This window comes from Mustela nigripes, chromosome 9, assembly GCF_022355385.1.
Source record: "Mustela nigripes isolate SB6536 chromosome 9, MUSNIG.SB6536, whole genome shotgun sequence".
Taxonomy (NCBI): domain Eukaryota; kingdom Metazoa; phylum Chordata; class Mammalia; order Carnivora; family Mustelidae; genus Mustela; species Mustela nigripes.
This window is the reverse complement of record NC_081565.1, coordinates 30,972,861-30,993,823: the sequence shown is the minus strand read 5'-3', so window position 1 is coordinate 30,993,823 and position 20,963 is coordinate 30,972,861. Positions and strand designations below refer to the sequence as shown.

The following is a 20,963-nucleotide window of genomic DNA, read 5'->3' as shown; positions in this document are numbered from 1 at the left end:
GGAGGGGAATGGAGGGGGAGGCATAAGCACCCACCGTGCTGAGCACGATGCAGGGCTATTCCCATGACCTTGAGACTGCAACCTAAGACAAAACCAAGAGTCAGCCACTTAACTGACTGACAAACCACCGGCGCGCCCCTAGAGACAGAATCTTAAGCAGGCCCCACACCCAGTGCGGAACATGATGCAGAGCTCAATCTCATGACCCAAGCCAAAATCAAGAGTCAAGACACTTAACTGAGTCACCCAGGCGCCCCAAGGATGGTCTTCCAAATAAATGATGCTGGCAAAACTAGATAGCCAACGGCCGAAAAATTAAATTGGACCATTATTTCAAACCATACACAAAAATCAACTCAAAATCGATTAAAGACTTAACTGCGAGACCTGACAAACTGTAACACTATAAGAAAACATAGGGAAAAAGTTTCTTGATATTGGTCTGGGCAATAATTTTTTGGATATGACCCCAAAAGCATAGGCACCAAACCCAAAGAAGAGCACACCACTGCATCCAACTAAAAAGCTTCTGCGCAGTAAAGGAAACAGAGTGAAGAGACAACCTACAAACTGGGAGGAACTATTTGCAAACCATCTATCAGATAAGGGATGAATATCCAAAAAACAAAAGGAACAAAAAATAACTCAAGAGCAAGAAAACAACCTGATTTTAAAATGGGCAAAAGACCTGGAAAGACATTTCTCAAAAGAAAACCTACAAATAGCCAACAAGTATCTGGGACGGTTGTGCTCAGTATCACTAGTCATCAGGGAAATGGAAATCATAACCAGAATGAGCGATCACCTGTTAGAATGGCTTTTATCAAAAAGACAAAAAGTAAGTGTTGGCCAGGATATGGAGGAGAGGGAACCTTGTTCACTGTTCATGGGAATGTAAACTGGTAAACTCACTACAGAGGTATGGATGGAAGCTACTCAACAAATTAAAAATAGAACTACCATCTGACCCAACAATCCCACTTTTGGTTTACACCCGAAGGAGATCAAAGCATTGTCTTAAAGAGTTATCTTCACTCCCATGTTCACTGCATTACTCTGAATATCCAAGATACAGAAAGAACCCAAGAATCCATCTACCGATGAATAGATAAGAAAAATATGGTGTACACACAAACAGGAATATTGTTCAGTCTTAATAAAGAAGGAAATCCTGTCATTTACAACAATATGAATGAACCTGGAGGAAACTATACTAAGTGAAATAAGGGAGACACAGAAAGACAAACACTGCACGATCTCACTTCACGTGGAATCTAAAAGAGCAGAACTTACAGAAGCACAGTGTAGACGAGCAGTTACAAGGGACCAGAGCAGGAGGGTGTGGAAGGAAATGCAAAAACGTTGGTTAATTGTACAGTTTCAGCTATAGGAAGATTACATTCTAGAAATCTAATGTAGAGCAATTTGACTACAGTTATTAATACTATATTATATACTTGAAATTTGCTGAGAGTGAGGTTTTAACTGCTCTCACCCTCCCCCCAAAAGTGAGGTAATGGATACGTTAATTTGCTTGACTCAGTGGTAATTATTTCAGTGTATACATACATCAAAATATGTTATATAATACAAGCAGTTTGGTCAACTATGCCTCAATAAAGCTGAAAAAAGGAGGGGAAGACAAGTAACTAGGGGTAGAGAAGGAACCAATCTATGTGGCTTGAGGCAGATATCTGGAGAATGCGAACTAAGAGAGGTAGGGAGCACGATCAAATGATTAGAGCTGGAAGTCCTACCAGGTTCAGGCTACAACCTGTCCCGGTACATCAGAACCCCATCCATGCAGAAGTTATGGCACAGAGAGGGAGAAGCTGGTATCGGGAGAGAAGGATGGAGCCGCTGTGAAGAGAGGAGCCCAGAAAGAGCTTTTGGGCCCCAGAGGAAGGGAAGGGAGTAGCTGCCCCAGCACTTTCCAGCAGCGCGGGCCAGCTGTACCTCTTGCAGCTCAGCTCCTGGTCCGGTTCCTGTAGTTTCCAGCACAAACCCCTCACTTTGAGCTCCATGGAGTGAGTTTCTGTTCCTTACAACTGCATGCCCTCTGACAGCAACAGAATGTCCAACAGAACTTTTAGTGAGTATAGAAAACGTTGTGTATCCGTGCTGTCAAATACAGTAGCCGCTACCCACATATGGCCACTGAGCAGTCAGAGCACCTGAGACAGACTTCTACACTCTACATCATCTTAATTAAAACCAGTATTCATACAGAGCAGGCAGCTGTCATACTGGACAGCACAGCTCTGATTATTACCAAAAGGGGTCAAAGACAAGAAGCACAATCAGAAAAAACAATGAAAGAGCCAAAAAAAGGAAAACCATGATGGTGTGTCACCGAAGTCAAGGAGACGGTACTCCACGGCACCAGAAACAGCAAGAATGTCAATGAGGACGGGTCTGGTCAAGTCCCATTAGTCGAAGTGTGTTACTCATTTGTTCACAGGAAAACCTGGATTCAAACAACGGGTTAAATCATAAAACCCATACAAAGGCAAACTGGCCATTAAAAGTAAAAGAAAAAATTTTAATCACATGGGAAGATGATTATAATGCGTGGGCAAATTAAAAAGACAATTCATCAACTAGCATGGCCCTGATGGCATTTATAACACACAAGTGTCTAGGTCTCTGGTTTGTGCATTTGTGCATGATTTTAAATTTATTCTCTGGCATTTTATTAACTTCCAGAATTATTCGCAAAGAACATAAAATTTTTTATACTCAGAAATAAAGGAACAAAGGACATGTTAAATGCACACATACACAGAAACAGTAAACATCATTGCCTGGTTCCTGATTTCAAGGGGAAAGTATTCAGTCTTTCACTATTAAATACAATATTAGCTGCAGGTTCTTTATAAATGTTCTTTATCAGACTGAGGAAGTTTCCACACCCTAGTTTATTAAGCATTTTTGTCATGAATGCATGTTGAATTTTGTCAAATGCTTCAGCATGTGTTAATGTGATCAGTTTTTCTGTTATTCATTAATATGCTGAATTACACTGACTGGTTTCTGAATGTTGGATTACCCTTGCACACTTGGGATAAACCCCACTTAGTTGTATATTGTTCTTTTTTTCTGTATTGCTGGATTAGATTTCCTAGTATTGTTCACTCTACTTTTTAACTTATACAGTAATGTACTATAGTAGTAAGAACACAGTATTTTGCCCTTAAAGTTACTTGACCTCTTTGAGTGTCAGCTTTCTCATTTGTAAAATGAAAACAACACCTGCTTACTTAATTGTACTATTTTTATAGTCTAATGACTTAGATTTGAATCTGATTATTTCCTGTAACAAGCAATATAGCCTTATCATAGTACCTTACCACGTTATCAGACACCGTTTTAAGAGCTGTAGATAGACACATTCAGTTAATACCCTATGAAGTAGATACTGTTAGCATTCCCATCTGACAGGTGAGGAAACCGAGGCAGAGGCGGTAAGAAATCGCCGGGAGTGATAGAACTGGTAGGTCACAGCCTGGAATTGCCATCTGAGCAGTCTCGATCTGGAGTCTGAGCACCCTAAACTGCTCACCATTTTGCCTCTTTAGTGACTAGGCGTTAGTAAAGTTACTCAGTCTTTCAGAGCTTTAGATCTTCACTGTAAAAGCAGAAACACCTGTTTTATAAGCTTCTTACAGAAACTGAGAACACACACAAAACAGAAAGTGAAGCTGGCACAGAGCCTGCCGCTGTCCGAGTCTCAGGTTTATCTTGCTGGTAGGTCCAAATAAGGTAAAATGTAACAACGTGTAACATATAAAGGACTTGTGAGAAGGCAACCAATGCCGGCTGACTGGGAAGTATATTCCCGGAGAGTAAAAATGGTGTTTAGGGACTCGGCCTACTGTGTGCGCTGCCCTGTGGCTGACAGGAGAGACGCAGCCAGAAAAATCACAACTACAGAGGTGACTAGCACAGGAAGGGAACAACGGGGCCAATAGCTGGTTGATCAATACTAGGATATGTTCCCGACGTGCAGATGTTTATCCGAAGTAGTCAAACTCTTAAATGTAAAATAAGCAGATTAAGAGCAAATTAATCAAAACATTTATTGAACATCTAATGCTGTCACAAAGCAGCTGGTATAGCAAGAGATTAAAAAAAAATCCTAAATAAATAAAATTTGCCTTTTAAGCAGCTTTCTCAGTACCTATTTTTTCCACTTAAAAAAGCCTCATTTGGCTGGGGGGCAGGAGCACCTAAATCATGAAGAACAAAACGGAATTCTCAGCATTAAGAGACCAAATGGCGACCTGGTTTAAAAAGCTTCTTCTACCTCTCCCTCCCAGTGCTGTATCATTACGCCCGGCTCCTGGTTTGCTCTCCGAGTTCAGGAGGCAGGCGGATTTGCCACGGCAGAGGAGCAAGCCCCTGAGTTAGTGCGACCCTTACCCTCGGTTTCTGTTCTGTCCTGCCCCTCCCATCTCCCCACCGCAGCCGCCCCTCAGGCTGGTTTCCCAGACCAAGTAGTTTAAGGAATTATGATAATTTTTGGTGATTTCGCGATCTGGGATAAATGACCTAGATCCCAGAGCTGGGGGACTCCTGCTCCCTTTTCCCAGGAGGGCTCTGAGGCCTGTCTGCCCTTTCCCGTGTCCGGGGCCCCAGCAGCACTACGTACGCACATTTCAGCAAAGGTACACACGGTATGGCATCCACTGGCAACAATTTTTTAGAAGGTGAGTTTCTCTTGAAAGTCCTTCGATAGCCTTCTGCCACACACCACCATCTATTTTCTCCTCCTGGGGCTGTAGACCATTTCCTAGACCTGCCCTTATGTACTCTTAGCTTCCTAATACCCACCCCCCCAATTCTTTTCCTCTACATGTAAAATCTATTCCTTTACATTTGGCAAGAAATCAATCTGGTCAATCTATAGGGAAAAAAAAAGATTCACAGATCTGTGATTTAGTTTCAGGTACAAGTACTATCTCTTCAAACATCTTTGACATTCAAACTTACACTGCTTTTTGTATGTACTGAAAATGGAACGACTTTGATAGGATGGGTTAAAAGCTTGGGACTTCGGTTCAATATGCTTGGACATGAATCCCAGGCCTCCCACTAGTTAGTTGTGTGGTCTTGCGAGCTATGTTACCCCCCTAAGGCTCAGTTTCTCTGAAATAAGGGTAGGTCAATAGCACATGTCCCCCTACCCCAATGCCATGCCAGCTCTGGCGTGGGAGGAGACCATGTAGCATAAATCTGCTTTCTTGCTGCTTACCACAACTACTTCCTCCGACTGACCCCAGAAATGCTGAGTTACTAAAAGTAATAGTAATTACAGTAATTTATAGAAACTGCTTATCATTTAAGCCTTAATTACCATGCAGCACAATAACAATTATGCAAGCCATGAAATGTGTCAGATTCACTTTGCTACATATTTTGATTTTTAACACCAACATCTATTCACATAGGCTCAGTCTGTAGCTCACACAGCATGTGCCTCCTTACAATTAAAAATATTAGAGTGAACAGTGCCTAGGAGGGAAAATCAGGCACCTAAGGGAGAAATTAAAGAAGTAATTTGTTTCAAAGAGCTTCAAATGTAATCAATTCTCTTCTCTCCCTCCCTACTCACAGGACTGAACACTTGCAGGATAGAGGAGGACTATTTCCCTTTTCCAGATTTCTCTGGAGAATCTTACTGGTGCAGTTTCTTTTTACACCAGGGCATAAGTAGAATGCTGCCAGCTGACAGATTAGTTTTTCCTGGTCAAATGCCCACCTCTTGGTCCAGTAAACTAGGACTAGAGAATAGGGGGACTGGGTCATGTGATAATGAAGACACCTACTTGTCTTAGTTGGGTTCTGTGACCACCAGACCCCAAGATGGGACTGGAAGTGCCAAAGGAGCACTTAAATCTGACTTCAAAACTGCAGAAGAAAACTTAAGACGGCCAAGATGGAAATCCTCAAAGATGTCCCTTGATGTGTAAAACAGGGCTCCCAGGAACAAAAGCCAAAGTTGGGCATAGTCTGGTTGCCAACTGGTAGTAAAGTCAGTATCCTGTTGACTTCCACTAATACGAGACTTTGTAATTGGGGCTGCAAGTCTGCAGTGAAAGTAAAGAGGTAAACAACCGGAGATTTAGCCCCTGTGAGAGGTAGGGAAACGTGCTAGCAACTTCATAGGAACAAGCCACGCATAAGACAGGATTTTTAATGCCAAGCACAGTCTCTCTGCCTGGAAGCTCTTGAGGCGGGACCAGACACTAGAACTACCCTCTTTCAAAAAGCTCATTCTTTAAGCTTCAGATTGTAGCTTCAGGAAGCAAGGCTAAGAAATGAGAGGAAGAGGACCCCCAAGCAGGTAAGACATTTCCATCAGCCCCGCAGATCAATGTTCACGCTTGCTAAGGAAACCGAAGCAGTTCCACTGGGATGCTAGGGAGGTCTGGACCTTTCACACGGCTTTCTGGGTCACTCCTCTTCCTTATAAAACCTAGCACAGTCCTGCCTCTCATCTCCCTGCCTCATCACTCTCAGTAAATGATCTTGCTTCCCAACCACAGTTAAAAACAAGAACTGGACAGGAATGTCTGTGGTCTTCTGCTAATGTCACTAACACCAGAAGTCCCAAATACCCCCAAAGGAATGCACCCTTCCTTTCCTCTCTTTCTCATGGGAAAGGAAAAAGGTTCTTTCTTTTGCTTCTTATTCCCTCTGTGCCCCTTATGGCTCTGCATGATCAATGAGGCCCTCTTCTTCCTGTCGTTACAGTAATTCTTCAATCCATTTGGTTCTTTCCCACAAGCACTTAATCATGGCTAGTTTCTTGTACTCTAAGGGGGTGGGGGAAAAAAAGAGAGAGAGAGAGAGAGAGAAAGAAAAGCCAAAACCTCTCTTTATCCTGTCTCTCTGGGCCTATCCCCTTAGTTTTCTTTCCCTTTAGAGGCCAGCTTCTTGCAACAATTTTCATCATCAAATCTCCATCTCCTCCCCAAACAGTACTCTTTGATTCATGCAACACAGCCTTTCCAGGGAGCAAATCTAACAGATCTTTCATCCTTCTGATTGAGCAGTCCTTCCTGCTTAAAGTGCTCCTCCATATTACTCTTCTCTGGTTTTTCGTTCATTTCTTTGATTCCTCCTTCTTCTGAGTCTTTCACACATGTTCCTTCTTCTGTCCTCTCCTTAAAGGCTGGCATTCATCAGGGCTCCACTTTCAGCCCTGTGCTAAATCATCACGTCTGTTTCAATAACTTGGGCTACATTCTTGTGTGTTTGAGACCCCGCCCTTATCTCCCTACTGAATCCTGGAGCCATGTCAACTCCCTACTGGAAAGGCCTCCTTCGTGGCCCCTGGCACCTCAACTTCAGTGTGCCAGGAAAGAAAACTCATTTCCTTTACCACAAGGCTGCTCCTCTACTGAGTGCTCCAGCTCAGTTAATGGCTAACCCACTTAGCTGTGCAAGTTGGGTTCCTGGCCATCGCTCACCACTCTCTTCACCCATTTATTAGATATCAAGTCCTCCTATTCCACCTACAAAATACCTCTCTAGCTTTAGTTCTACTGCCAGAACTTATTTAGGTAATTTGTTCATTCAAGATTCATCAACTTGTTGTCTATCATCAACTCTTGTTTGGATGACTGAAGTCTCCTGGATTCTATTTTGACTCCCTCCCATCTAGTCCCCAGTTTATAGCCAGAGGGATTTTTTTTTTTAAATAACCTTCGGATTCAAACTTGTCATTGACTCTTCAGTGTTTTCAGGATAATGTCAAACTTCCCCAAAACATCGAAGGGCTTTCAGGAGCTGACCGGTGCGTGCTTCTCATGGCCTCATCCCTCAGCATCGCCCCTCCTATCCACACATACTCAGCCACAGTTTCATTCTTGTCTCTGCCAGTACCCCCCATCCCTCTTCTCCAAGCCCTGTCTCCTCCTCCATCCATGAGAAGCTTGTATAGAACTTCAGGACCCACCTCAGGCTTCCACATCTCCAGAGCCTGGATCCAGTTCCTCCCTGCTGAGCTCTGTCAGAGCCCCTCTCACGTCATAAAACACAACTGCCTGTTGCCCTACTTGTCTCCTTTCTCTACTTGGCTGTGAGTTCGTTGAGGGCAAGGACCCCGTCTTAGTAAACTTTGAACCACTGGTTTATATAACTTGGTTTATATTATACAATGACTGTCATATAGAAGATCGGGATCTCACTGATATGTGGAATTTAAGGAAAAAACAAAACAAAACAGAGGAGCCTAGGGGAAGGGAGAGGAAAACAAAACAAGACAGAAACAGAGATAGAGACAAACCATAAGAGATTCTGAATCATAGGAAACAAACTAAGGATTGCTGAAGGGGAGGGGGTGGGGAAGATGGGGTTACTGGGTGACGGACATTAAGGAGGACATGTGATGTAATCAGCACTGGGTGTTACAGAAGACTGATGAATCACTGACCTCTACCTCTGAAACTAATAATACACTATATGTTAATTAACTGAATTTAAATTTTAAAATAATTTTAAAAATTCACCAACTAACAAATAGAAGAAATGTGGTATACCTATGTAATAAAGTTTATTTGGTAATAAAAAGGAATGAAGTGCCAATATTTGCTAAAATATTGATGAACTTTAAAAAAGTTATGCCTAGTTAAAGAAGTCAGACACAAAGGATAACAAATTGTATGATTCCAGTTACATGAAATTATCCATTAGAGACAAATTCACAGAAAGAGAAAATGGATTAGTGGCTGCCATGGGCTGAGGGGAGGCAGAATGGGAAGTGATTGCTTAATGGGTTATGGGATTTCTGTTTAAGATGAAGAAAAAATTCTGGAACTAGTACTAGTGATGGCTGTGTAACATTGTGAACATCATACCACCAAATTTTACTCTTTAAGATCGTTAAAATCGTAAATTTTATGTTACATGTATTTCACAAATAAGAATTTACAAAAGACCTACGTAAGTATTTCATGAGCTGATAGACTAAAGAGTATTCTTTTGAGTGTAGGTAAAGTAAAAAGAACAAATATTTGTTAGTACCTTATGGTTCCTAACACAACCATCATCTCTCATTAATTTTCTTAGCAATTCCATCAGGTAAATTATATCACCAAACATATTTTAAGTGTAAAGAAACAAGATCAGAGAAGTTAAGTGACTAGCCCAAGGCAGGACACAAATCTGGGTCTGCTATGAGAAGATTGAGATTCTTCTATCAAACAACTACATCTCTATAATGAAATACTGAGTCGTGAGTGAGGTAATTCATTCTGCAGCAGATTTCAAGTCATCCTCTAACTGTGCAATTTAATCTCTGGACATAAAACAGGGTACTTAAATAAATTTAAAAGAAGAGGTCTAGTTTGAATTAATACCTATTGCTTAAAACTTTCATACAAGAAGAAACATCTCCATTTTTTAACCATTGTATTTAACATCTCCAAAAGCAGATAAAAATCTACTATCTGTTGTAGAGACAGAGGTAACATATTTATTTATACTATGAAGAGCTAAGAATGGAGAATGGAGAACCGAGTCAGAAACCCTACCTGCTCCTGAAAGGTTCGTGCTCATACCCACAGACAGGCCTAGCCATGGCCATCTTCTGGGTCTTACACACCACAGTGAGCAGTGATACTACCGATTACCTTTAACCTGACCTGGGACTAGAATCTTTTTCTCGACATGCAGACAAACACCACATTCAATTCAGAATTAACTTCTGGAAGGGCAAACATTTTCTTTCAGAGATTCATTCCCAAGCATTAAGATCACCTAATTCTGGCATTTCTATAGGAATATATCAGAACTCTCACACTTATACCACACTCTAGAATGAAAAATAAAACCTTCTCCATCCAAATAACAAAGTATTACTGGTTCAAAACAGGATTATTTAAAATGTTCAAACAATGGTTTTAAGTTCATTTTTGAGACACATATCAGTAATTTAAGAAGAAAAAAAGAGAATACTTACAATACATCCCTGAAGTCTCCAAACACATACATGTGCCTAAAGCTGTCAATAGCTATGACAGGGCAGTCTGCTGGAGTTTTCTGTATGTGCAAAAGTGGATGTCTAAATTTGTCACAGTCCGCATGCAAAAAGTTTATTGTACCTTTATAGAAAACAGAATTTTTAGAGAGGCAGATTAGAATTTTCTGGACTGTAGTCTCATAAGATTGCTAAATTCATGAAAAATGACATAATTAACAAATTAATTAAAAACCAACATGTTTTAGAGTAATATAGATCAGAAAAACTTCAACCTAAATATTACATTTGAAATAGGTAGAATTTAGTGCTTAGGGCAGGGTATAATTTCCTGAGAAATTATATGAACTCAACCTGAATTCAAATGCTATGGTAGTTTTTTTTTTTAAATTTTCCTTGAATGGGCAATTACCTACCCAGGTCTCAGTTGTGAGCAAGTTCATGAAACTGACAATGCGCTGTTCTCAAGGGCCCATTTTCACTTCCTCAAGGATGCCCTTCCGTACCTACTGGTTGACATTTAATATAATCCAGCCCCAAAATACTTATTACGTGACTAATAAGAACAGGGCTCTACACAGTGCCCTGACTTTATTCTCTCACTACACAGGAAAAGTGGGTAAAAACTCAAACTCCTTTCTGGTGGTTTGGAGAACCCTGTAGGGAACTAGTCAACTTCCTTTCATTTAGAAATAAATGTTAGACTATGTAAGTTCTCTCAGTGATCTCTCTGGGACTATTCATTAGAAAGGGACAGGCAAGTATCAAGGTACTGGAAGAAAGTACCTAAAACTAACGTTGTCTACCCATGACCCCACTTTTCATGCTATTTGATTTGGGGGGAGCTAATATGGTCATGTGTTTGTTTTAAAAGCCACTACTTCGTAGTAGCTCTACTTATGCATCCCACCCCCATGCGGACATGTCAATTCAGGGGTTGAACAGAGTTAACATTACTTTTTAAATTTTTAACCCAAATATGTTTGCATGGATATGCATGTAATGGGGAAGGGGAGGGACAGAAGAAAGGCTGAAAATAAACACCTTAATCTGTCTACCTTTTTCACTTATTAATTGTCGGGCTACTTCATTCTGGAATATTTCTAAACTTTCCGTATCTTCTTTCATGTGGAAGAGTATGAGAAAAGGCAGTCCTTCTTCTGTCAATTCCTGTATACAGAAGTATTCAATAAGAATTATCAGGCCTTGCCATTGCTCTAGATAGGAACAACCTGAACCCAACCCACGTTAACATGCATAACAGTTTCAACATGCCAGAAGAAAAGGTTCAATGGTGTAAACAAACGTTAGCCTCACGGGAAGAAGGAACCCATGTCCTCTCCCTTAAGTACCCAGGCAATCAGAGGACTCACATGTCCTGCTCTAGGGCTGGAACTGATCTGCCTTAAAGTAACCACTGGGCTGTTCTATCAGCTCCTTTTATTTTTATTTATTTATTTTTTTAAGATTTTATTTATTTATTTGACAGACAGAGATCACAAGGAGGCAGAGAGACAGGCAGAGAGAGAGGAGGAAGCAGGCTCCCTGCTGAGCAGAGAGCCCGATGCGGGGCTCGATCCCAGGACCCTGGGATCATGACCTGAGCCGAAGGCAGAGGCTTTAACCCACTGAGCCACCCAGGCGCCCCTATCAGCTCCTTTTAGATGAAACCATGACATTTAAGAAATGAGCTGACTGAAGGAGGAACTATGCTGGTTCTTTATGAAGATGTTGACTTTAGGATGGGGTGAACATGATTAGTATTTTCAGTCTTCGTAAGTAACACTGAAACATTGAGTGAGTGTACCAGGAACAAAATAAATCTAACTAGGAAACATGCTTTTTCTAAAGTTTATTGCAAAAACCACTCCACTTACATGAGAACTACCCAAAGCTGAAAAGTGTTTTATTCAGAGCAAAAGACAAAAGCCCCACAAGACAGCCAGCTTTTAACCAATACATAATGTAGGGACATTATTAACAAGTACCTGCCACTATATATGTGTATGTGTCTGTACAAGGTACAAACACGAAAGCACCTCAAAAATTACTGACTGCCTTAAAAATTTGTATTATTGCTATTGGGGAAAAATCAAGATAAATGTGATGAGTAGACAGCAGATTTTCATCATTTATTCTCTCTGACAAATGTTAAGTTCTGACTCATAAGAAAAAGTCCAGAAAGGGCTTCATAATAAAATTATTAAAATAAAATTATTTCCATCAACTAACCTCTTGTGTGTCTTTCTGTAATTTAGGAATCACAGCAGCAGAAAACACAAACATCCTTTATGCTAAAAAACCTGAAACTGGAACCTATTTTCTAGGGCATGAGTTTGCTTATAGTTTCCATCTCCGTGTTGAAGCCTGTTACACTCATATACAGAATAAATTATTAAGCTTCTTGTCACGTTTACCTTTTTCAATTGAGATATAATTTGAATACCATAAAATTCATCATTTTATTTTTTTAATATTTTATTTATTTGTCAGAGAGAGAGAGCACGCATGTGCACAAGCAGCAGGAGTGGCAGGCAGACAGAGAAGTCGGCTCCCCACTAGGCAAGGAGCCCAATCGGGGACTTGATCCCAGGGCCTTGGGATCATGACCTGAGCCAAAGGCAGATGCTTAACTGACTGAGCCACCCAGGAGTCCCAAAATTCATCATTTAAAGTGTACAATTTGGTGGGTTTTATTATATTCACACGGTTTTCAAACATCAATACTACCCAATTTCAGAATGTGTGCACCACTCCGAGAAGAAAACCCACACTCGCTCCTGAGTAGTTGCTTTCCATCTCTCTTCCACCGTAGACCCAACACCACACTGATCTTTTAGCAAGCTTACACCTTCTTCCTCCTCACTTTTTATTTCTTTAGCTTAGTTTTTTTTTTCTTTCCCCAACACATTCATTGCTTCTACTCCCACAGTTCTGTCTTTGGACTCCTCTGCTCTAGCCTGGCAACTTCAACTAGTCAACAATCTCCATCATCACTAACCGGTTCCTTCTCCATCTCCAAGCCCTGTTCCAGTCCACAGTCCAAGTCTGGATTCCCAACTTCCTGTTTGAGGTTGCCACTTCAAAGTCCAACCAGTGCCTTTACCACTCAATAGTAATGCACAGGCCCCTCCTCTTACTTCCCTAGTTCCATGAGTACTTCTAGTTTTTTTTGTCCTTTTGTTACAGGACCCAAATGCCTCTTCAAGAAAGTCATCCCTGATTTCTACCTCATTTCTGCTAAAGGTAAAATGAATTCTCTCCTCTGAATTCCCAGAATCTTTTCAGAGTGCCCCTCATGAGGCATGTTTTTAATGTTACATTACCTGCACATGCAAACTACTGGACCGAAAACTTCTTAAAAACAGAGAATCTCACTTTACTTCTCTTTCACTCACAAATTACTATACACAATATTGTGCAATCAACCTATGACTGAATAAATGAAGACAGATGTTGCTGAATAAATATTAATTGGGAAATAAGACTCAGCAGTCACCTTCTAGAAAATTTAAGAGCTAGGTTCAAAGTAAAAACAAATATAATGTATTGCTTTATTAAACTAAGCAAAGATATGGTAGCACTAACTATTAGGAGAAGTAATGAACAGATGAGTAGTTTGAATACATCCATGTCAATTAGTTTGCTGTATCAATTTACACACATTAACACAGTAGCTGACAGTTCATGTGGCCTGGGCTCCCAAAGTTTACCTGTGTCCACACCAACATATTCTTTACAAAATCAGTCTTAAAAGATATCCCCCCAGGGGAGGGTTATCCAGACAACCAACTTTAGGGGATATCAAATCTTTCCTTGTAGTTTAAATGATTTTGGGTAGTGGTTTACAACATGTAATTGAAATCCTCAAGACTTGAGGGACGCCTGGGTGGCTCAGTTGGTTGGACGACTGCCTTCGGCTCAGGTCATGATCCCGGAGTCCCGGGATCGAGTCCCGCATCAGGCTCTCAGCTCCACGGGGAGTCTGCTTCTCTCTCTGACTTTCTCCTTGCTCATGCTCTCTCTCACTGTCTCTCTCTCAAATAAATAAATAAAATCTAAACAAAAAAAAAAAAATCTAAAGACTTGAGATTTAAAAGAGAGATTCTAAAATGTGTGAGCTACTATGGGGGTGGGCATAGTAGGGTGGAGCCCTATTTATTGTTTAAGATTTTTCCAGGTCTATACATGTTGACTCTGTGTTAGAAACTATTTTTGTAAGAACTGCCGAAGTAAAAAACAGTATGGATGTTCTTTAAAAAATTAAAAATAGAATCACCATATGACCCAGTAATTCCACTACTGGGTATTTTTTTTTTTTTTCACTACTGGGTATTTATCCAAAGAAAACAAAAACACTAATTTGAAAAGACATATGCACCCCTATGTTTATTGCAGTATTACTTACAACAGCCAAACTATCTATGGAAACAACCCAAGTTCCATCCACAAGTAAATGGATAAAGAAGAGGTGGCATGCATATATATATATATATGCATACACACACACACACACACACACACACACACATATATACACACACATATATATGCATGCCACCTCATATATATATATATATATATATATATATATATATATATATGGTGGTATATGTACTATATGTATGTTATGTGTGCATACACTTATGTATATGTACACACACTGCAATATTGCTCAGCCATAAAAAGAATGACATCTTGCCATCTGAAACAACATGGATGGATCTAGAGGGTATACGGCTAAGTAAAATCAGTCAGGGAAAGACAAATACTAGGATTTCATTCAAGTGTGGAATTTAAGAAACAAATGAGCAAAGGGGAAAAGAGACACGAATCAAATAACAAACTCTTTTAACTACAGAGACCACACTGATGGTTAGCAGAAGGAAGGGGTGGGGGGTCGGTGAAACAGGTACTAGGAATTAAGCATTGCACTTGTGGTGAGCATGGGGTGATGTATGGAACTACTGAATCACTGTACTGCACACTTGAAACTAATAGAAACTATGTTAATTATACCATAATTTCAAAAGTCAATTAATTAAAATATAAAGAAGAGAATGTACATTTTGAAAAAAAAGAGAGAGACTCTGCCTGCTTCTATGCCTAATTGTGATCTGTCTATCGAATAAATAAAATCTTTAAAAAAAAAAAAAGAAAAGAAAAAAAAGAGAGAGAGAAAGAACTACCAAAGCAGATGAGTAATTGTGACAAGTTACTAAATCTTTCTGGGCCTTTGAGGACTAAATAAGCTAAAGCAATAAACAAATACATTCAGCTAAACATACGCAAAGCCTAGAGAACCGAGAAAAGTAGCCGGACGTTCCCTTGACAAACCAGGAAAGATGCAAGCAAGCAAGCTTTACTGCAACGTCCCCACATGGGCCCAGACGTCATACAAGGCTGCTTCTGGGCCACATATGCAGAGCCTAAAATATTCAGCACCTGACTCTCGACAGAACTGCCGACCCCTGACGAGGTGGTGGTTATATAGCTATGTGAAAATTTCAACTATATATTTAAAACCTGAACGATACACTTAAAATTCTTCCATGTGTAATGCACAGCTCTCTCATGTGCCTCATAGACAACACAGCTCTTTGTACGTGTTCCTCCAATATTAGACTTTTGTGTTTTGTTTTCGTGGGAGCTGTAAGAGTTTGGATGGACTTTATTTCAGGAGCATGGGATCGCTGAGGACAGTTATAAGATACCATCTGATAACTGCTTTCATTACTATGATGAAAGAACACGATTTCATCTTTTAGGATAGACAGGAATCAGAAAAACCTTTTTATGGCAAAATTAATTCTAAATAATATAATTAATTCTAACTAAAATCTGTACAGCACTGCTTCTATAGGGCATCCCCTTAACCAAGGGGGAGTATCAGAATCACCTGAGAGGCATGGTCCAATTCCTTTTCAAGGCTACTGCTAGAAATGCAATGGAGAGGGGTTCTGGGACTGCGAAGGCTAAGAACCAACAGCCTCTATTACAGAAATGGCTACGACATATTTCTGTTCACTGTATGATTGTCCCAAGTGGTAAATGTGTAGCAAATAGTAAGATAGCTGGAGGAAGCTTGCTCTTTCAGAAATCTGAATTAAAGACAACACACATCAGAAAGTCATACCTCTCCATTTTCAAATGTTATTTCTCGAACAAGAGGAACACATTTATCTTGAATCCAATTGTAAGTCCCATCGAAATTTGTCATAGATCCCAAGTATACCATATCTGGAGCAGAATGCTGTTACAAAAGCAGGGAAAAATAATTAAATCTAACCTGTGCTAGCAAAAACACATTCTCAAAGCCAACTATGAGAAAATCTACAGGGTGTACAAAAATCAAGCGAAACGCCCTCCTCCAAAAACAAAAAGCATGGAACTTCCAAGAAAGAGAGCTGTAAAATTTTGTATTTATCAGAGGCCTAGTTAACCAACCCATGATGTTTAAGCCTTCTGCTTTTCCTTAGATCTGAGTCAATTAATTGTTTTGTGTGCGGCTGCTCTCCGGCCACACGGGCCCCTTGCTGGCTTCCTCAGACACAGTGGGCACTTTCGCGCGGGGCCCTCGTTTAGTTACTGATGTATCTTCACCAATGGTGGGCATTGTGAAAAATAATTATCCAAATTAATTAACTCAGCTATCCCTTAGAGTTAAAAATGTTAGAAGAAAATTTGGAAACTTCCAAGGAAAAAGCCTTGAGAAATAAAAGATACTATATATATATAAATCTAAGGCATTGCTATCTCTAATATTACTTACCTACAGTATCTCTTTCCACAATTCACTCAAAATCAGTATTAATGAAGTGCTTAAAATGACAACAAAAATAATAGCTGCCGTTAACTGAGTAAACTTACTGTATACTTGTAAGTAGACTTACAAGCGCTATTTGTTGTAAGCACTTTCTATGTGTTCACTATGTGAATCCCTGAAACATCCCCATAAGGCAAGGACTCGTGTAATCACAGCTATTTTTATGAATGAACAAACCAAAGGACAGAGAAGCTAAGAGACTTTCCTGGAGTTACACACCTAGAAAGGCAGCAGATTGGACACTAAAATGGAGTCTCATTCCGAGCCCGTGCACTTATGAGCCAATGGTACTGGATTCTGATAATCTGGAGATAGTCACACTACGTAACCTACTATTAATGAAATGCACTTGCAGAAAATACAGGCAAACAGTTATCTGAATTCAGAATGAGAAATGAGCTTTCTAAGCAAAAAATTCATTCACAGGACTTCATAAAAATCAAAACCTTTAGTGTATCAAGACACTGCAAATAACATTAAAATAAAACTATGAATCAAAAAAATACCAACAGTTTTCCATTTGAGCGTGTACGAAAAATTGCAATGACAGACCAGCAGGTCAACTGAGGTGACAAACACCATGATTGGTTATGGCTACCATCGTCTGGGCCTAAGGACCTGCTTCCAAGTTTAGATACACTTAACTTCTTAGCCAAGGCTTAAAAGCAACCTAGTTGCTCCCTGTTGTCTGGCAAGTATCAGGTTAATTTAAATCCCAGAGGACTTGGGAGCTTGGCTGGTGGGACCCAGGTAGAAGTGATGATCACAGACCACTGAAGCATTTTTTGGAATTTGGGTCTCATAATGAATGTAAAAGAGAGAGATGGATAAGGCCTGGGATCAGGAGATCTCTAGTCCCAGGTTGGCCACTAAATCCCTAAGTAACTTTGGGCCTAGGTGTCCCCATCTTTACTTCAAAAGGTTTGAATTAGTACGAGATGATGCCTTAAGGTTCCTTCCTACACTAAAATTCAATGATTCTGTGAATTAACAAGTATAAAACTATAGATTATACATGTATTTAAATTCTATTTAAAATTATACACACTAAGAAATAACAACTTACCCCTGGTGGTTTGTAGATTATGTTGTCTCCACTGTATCTTTCTGGTTTTGAAACAGCTCTAAGAGAAGAAAGTAGTAATAATACTTTTTAAGAATAATAATAGCAGTGTTATACTTGAATGAAACAGAATTGGCTGACTGTTTTGCAATGTATGTATAATAATGACTTGAAATATATACCTGTCATCATCTTTCCTCCTTGTAAGACTATGCAATACCAACAAATGCATGTACTTAAAGGAAAACTTTAATATGAGGCAGATTTTTTTTAAAGGAAAATTTTAGTTAGCTGTTTTTGTGACTCAATATTTTATAAGTCTGGATTGGCAGTTTTAGCACCAAAAAGCTATTTTTGACACCAGACTGCTTCCAGTAACTGGGGATCAAGGTCATTAATGTGTTCATATAGATCAATCACAAAAACATTACTTGCTTCTAAGTCAGACTCAATCAGAATTCTCTACTTTTTACTCTTTAAAACCAAAACTTATTAAAAAAAAAAAAAAGTAGATGAACTGAAATCATCTCCATCATTAGAATATAATTCTCCAATAACCAATTTTTTTGTTTTATTTGTTCACCATTGTTTCCTATGCCTCAGTACAGTATCCAGCACACAATAGGTGCCCAATAAATGTTTGGTGAGTGAACACAACAAATACTTATTTAAATGGCAACTTTTTTGTCTCTCTAAATTATATTTGGGTTACTTGAACACTGATTTATCTCTAGTTTCTGACTAGAGCAGTACAGGAGGGAGGTAACAAGGGATCTTAACCAAGACTGAAAGAAAAGGAAGAACACGCTCCTTTCATTCATTCATTCATTCATTCACTCACTCACTATTTACTAAGCACTTCCTTGTACCAGGTATGGTCTTGGCACTAGGTACACAGCAGTAACCAAAAGTGACAGCACCTATGTTCTCACGAGGCTTTCATTTTGGTAATAAGAGAAGCAAATAGATACATTTATTTTATGATCAAACACTCATAAAAAGGTATTCTGAAGAAAACTAAGTGGCAGAAGAATGACAAGTTGGATGATGGCAGTGCTATTTTATAGATAGTTACCAGGAAAGCTCTTCCTGAGGAGATGAGAGCAAGGAGAAGCACTTTGGACACCAAGACAGTAAGGGCGAGGGCCCCACGCGAAAGCGCCCACTGTGTCTGAGGAAGCCAGCCAGGGGCCCGTGTGGCCGGAGAGCAGCCGCACACAAAGCGGGGGACCGTGGGGCCAGAAGAAGTTCTGTTATTTACTCCTACACTGATGTCCCAAAATCACTGATAGTGTTCACAAGAAAACACACATAAAATTTACAGAAGCATTACAACAAGGACAAAGGTCACAAAATGGAAAGGACAGACTGTGCCAGAAACCTGGAATCTACTCAAGTTAGGCACTAAAATGGAGTCTAACATTCACGGGCCAAAGCAAAGAGAGAAATCACACTGCCAAAGTCAGAGGACAAGGGCGATAACCCCCAGTGAAAAGGGGAAGAACTACAGAATGATACCATTTTGAGAGATAAAGGAAAAAACAGGAGGGCAAGTCAGAAAAATAAGGAGCAAGCCAGGGGGATTCAAGGTAGCCTAAGTGTAGACACAGCAGAAAAAGGCCCGGGTAGCTGATTGTCCCAGCCTTCTGAGAAACCGAAGAAGATTAAAGACTGAAAAAAGGCCACTGGACCTAGCAATTAAGAAGTCGTTTTTGACTGTGCAGAGAGAAGTCACATGAGAGTCACACAGGCAAAAGCTGGCTTTCCAAAGGATAAGGATTTTTCACTGGTTGGGGTTTAAGAAATTCAAGGTGGCCAACCATAAACTAACCTTTGAAAAATTTAGAAATGAAAAGAAAGATACCAGATTATAGCTCAAGACATAGAAGAGAAAACTCAGGAAAGAGAGAATCATGTTTTTGGCAAAAGAAAATAGGTCATGAAAATGGCCAGGGTGAAAACACAGGAGAGCGAGGACAACTGCTGGATGAACGTCACAGAGGATCCAGGAGGGATGGTCACAAACACAGGAGGAAAGAGGCTAACCTTGAAGTACTCTTCCTCTGGAACAGGGAAGACAGCAGAAAAGGTGGTAGAGAGCCAAAGATTAATCAAGACAACGAAGCCCATGCTTCTTCATGAGAAAGACTAGGAGTTGTTTCAGTTTGGAAACCCCAAGTTAGTACTTTGTGTGAACACAAAACAGTGTTAGTAAATGAGATGAATAAAAGCATGAGAGGTAGTTGTTAACTTGTCCATTCTTTTCCATTCACCCATACTCTGAAACAGAATACAGTACAGAAAGAATAAACAGACTTTTAAACTCTTAAAAAGAAGTCAAAGATATGTGTAAGGAAGACTAGTTGGTGACTGTAAGGGAATGGAGATCACGTCTGGAGAGATCATCTTCAGAAAATAACCACACACAAGAATGTCACATGGCAGCCAAGGAGAGCCAGTAACACATTCTCAGTTAAGACACTTACCCAAATGCAGAAAGGAAGGCACAATCATCGTGCAAAATATTTGCTACTCTTTCAAAAACTCTATAGTTTTCTGAATCCTTTTGCTCAAAATATCCAATGATATTTCTTTTGCTGCGCTGTAAAATAAAGTATGTAATTATTTTGCAAGCATATCTAGTGATGCTATAAACATGTTATTTCATTCACCCAGCTGTTATTCCATTATCTACAAATGGCGTAGCACTATAAATACATATTTGGATTTTAATACCTAGTCCAAAACTATTAAAGATTACATTAGGTTGAAAACAATCTCACCTCCCATCTAATATAATCATAAACATTTCCTTCTAGCATTTTATTTAAACTGATCGATGAAAATCTTTTATGAAATAAGGTGAGGAACTCCAAAGTAAGGTGACTATTCTTCAAACAATAAATCGATTCATAACGTGGGACTGTTGGTAGAGACTCCTCCATGGGTCTCTCACACTCCTACACAGGCAGGCGCAGCTAAATGTAGGACCTTGACCACTCTTCACCCAGGCCATCCCTCAGGGTTATGCTTGCGGCGGGGTCAGAAACCACAGATCTCCGAGGCCAGTTCTTCCACCACAGAACCCA

General features: G+C 39.9%; 1 protein-coding gene across 1 annotated transcript in view; it reads right to left on the bottom strand.

Moving 5' to 3' along the window:
- The window catches only part of ERP44 (endoplasmic reticulum protein 44), a 93,267-nt gene that overhangs the window by 8,603 nt on the left and 63,701 nt on the right, over positions 1-20,963 (bottom strand). The window contains exons 6-10 of the mRNA XM_059411196.1: positions 20,361-20,476; positions 17,878-17,935; positions 16,122-16,238; positions 11,044-11,155; positions 9,968-10,109 (exon numbers count right to left, since the gene is read on the bottom strand). Of these exons, the coding sequence (XP_059267179.1) occupies positions 9,968-10,109; positions 11,044-11,155; positions 16,122-16,238; positions 17,878-17,935; positions 20,361-20,476 (545 nt within the window). The remainder of the gene's footprint in view (positions 1-9,967; positions 10,110-11,043; positions 11,156-16,121; positions 16,239-17,877; positions 17,936-20,360; positions 20,477-20,963) is intronic.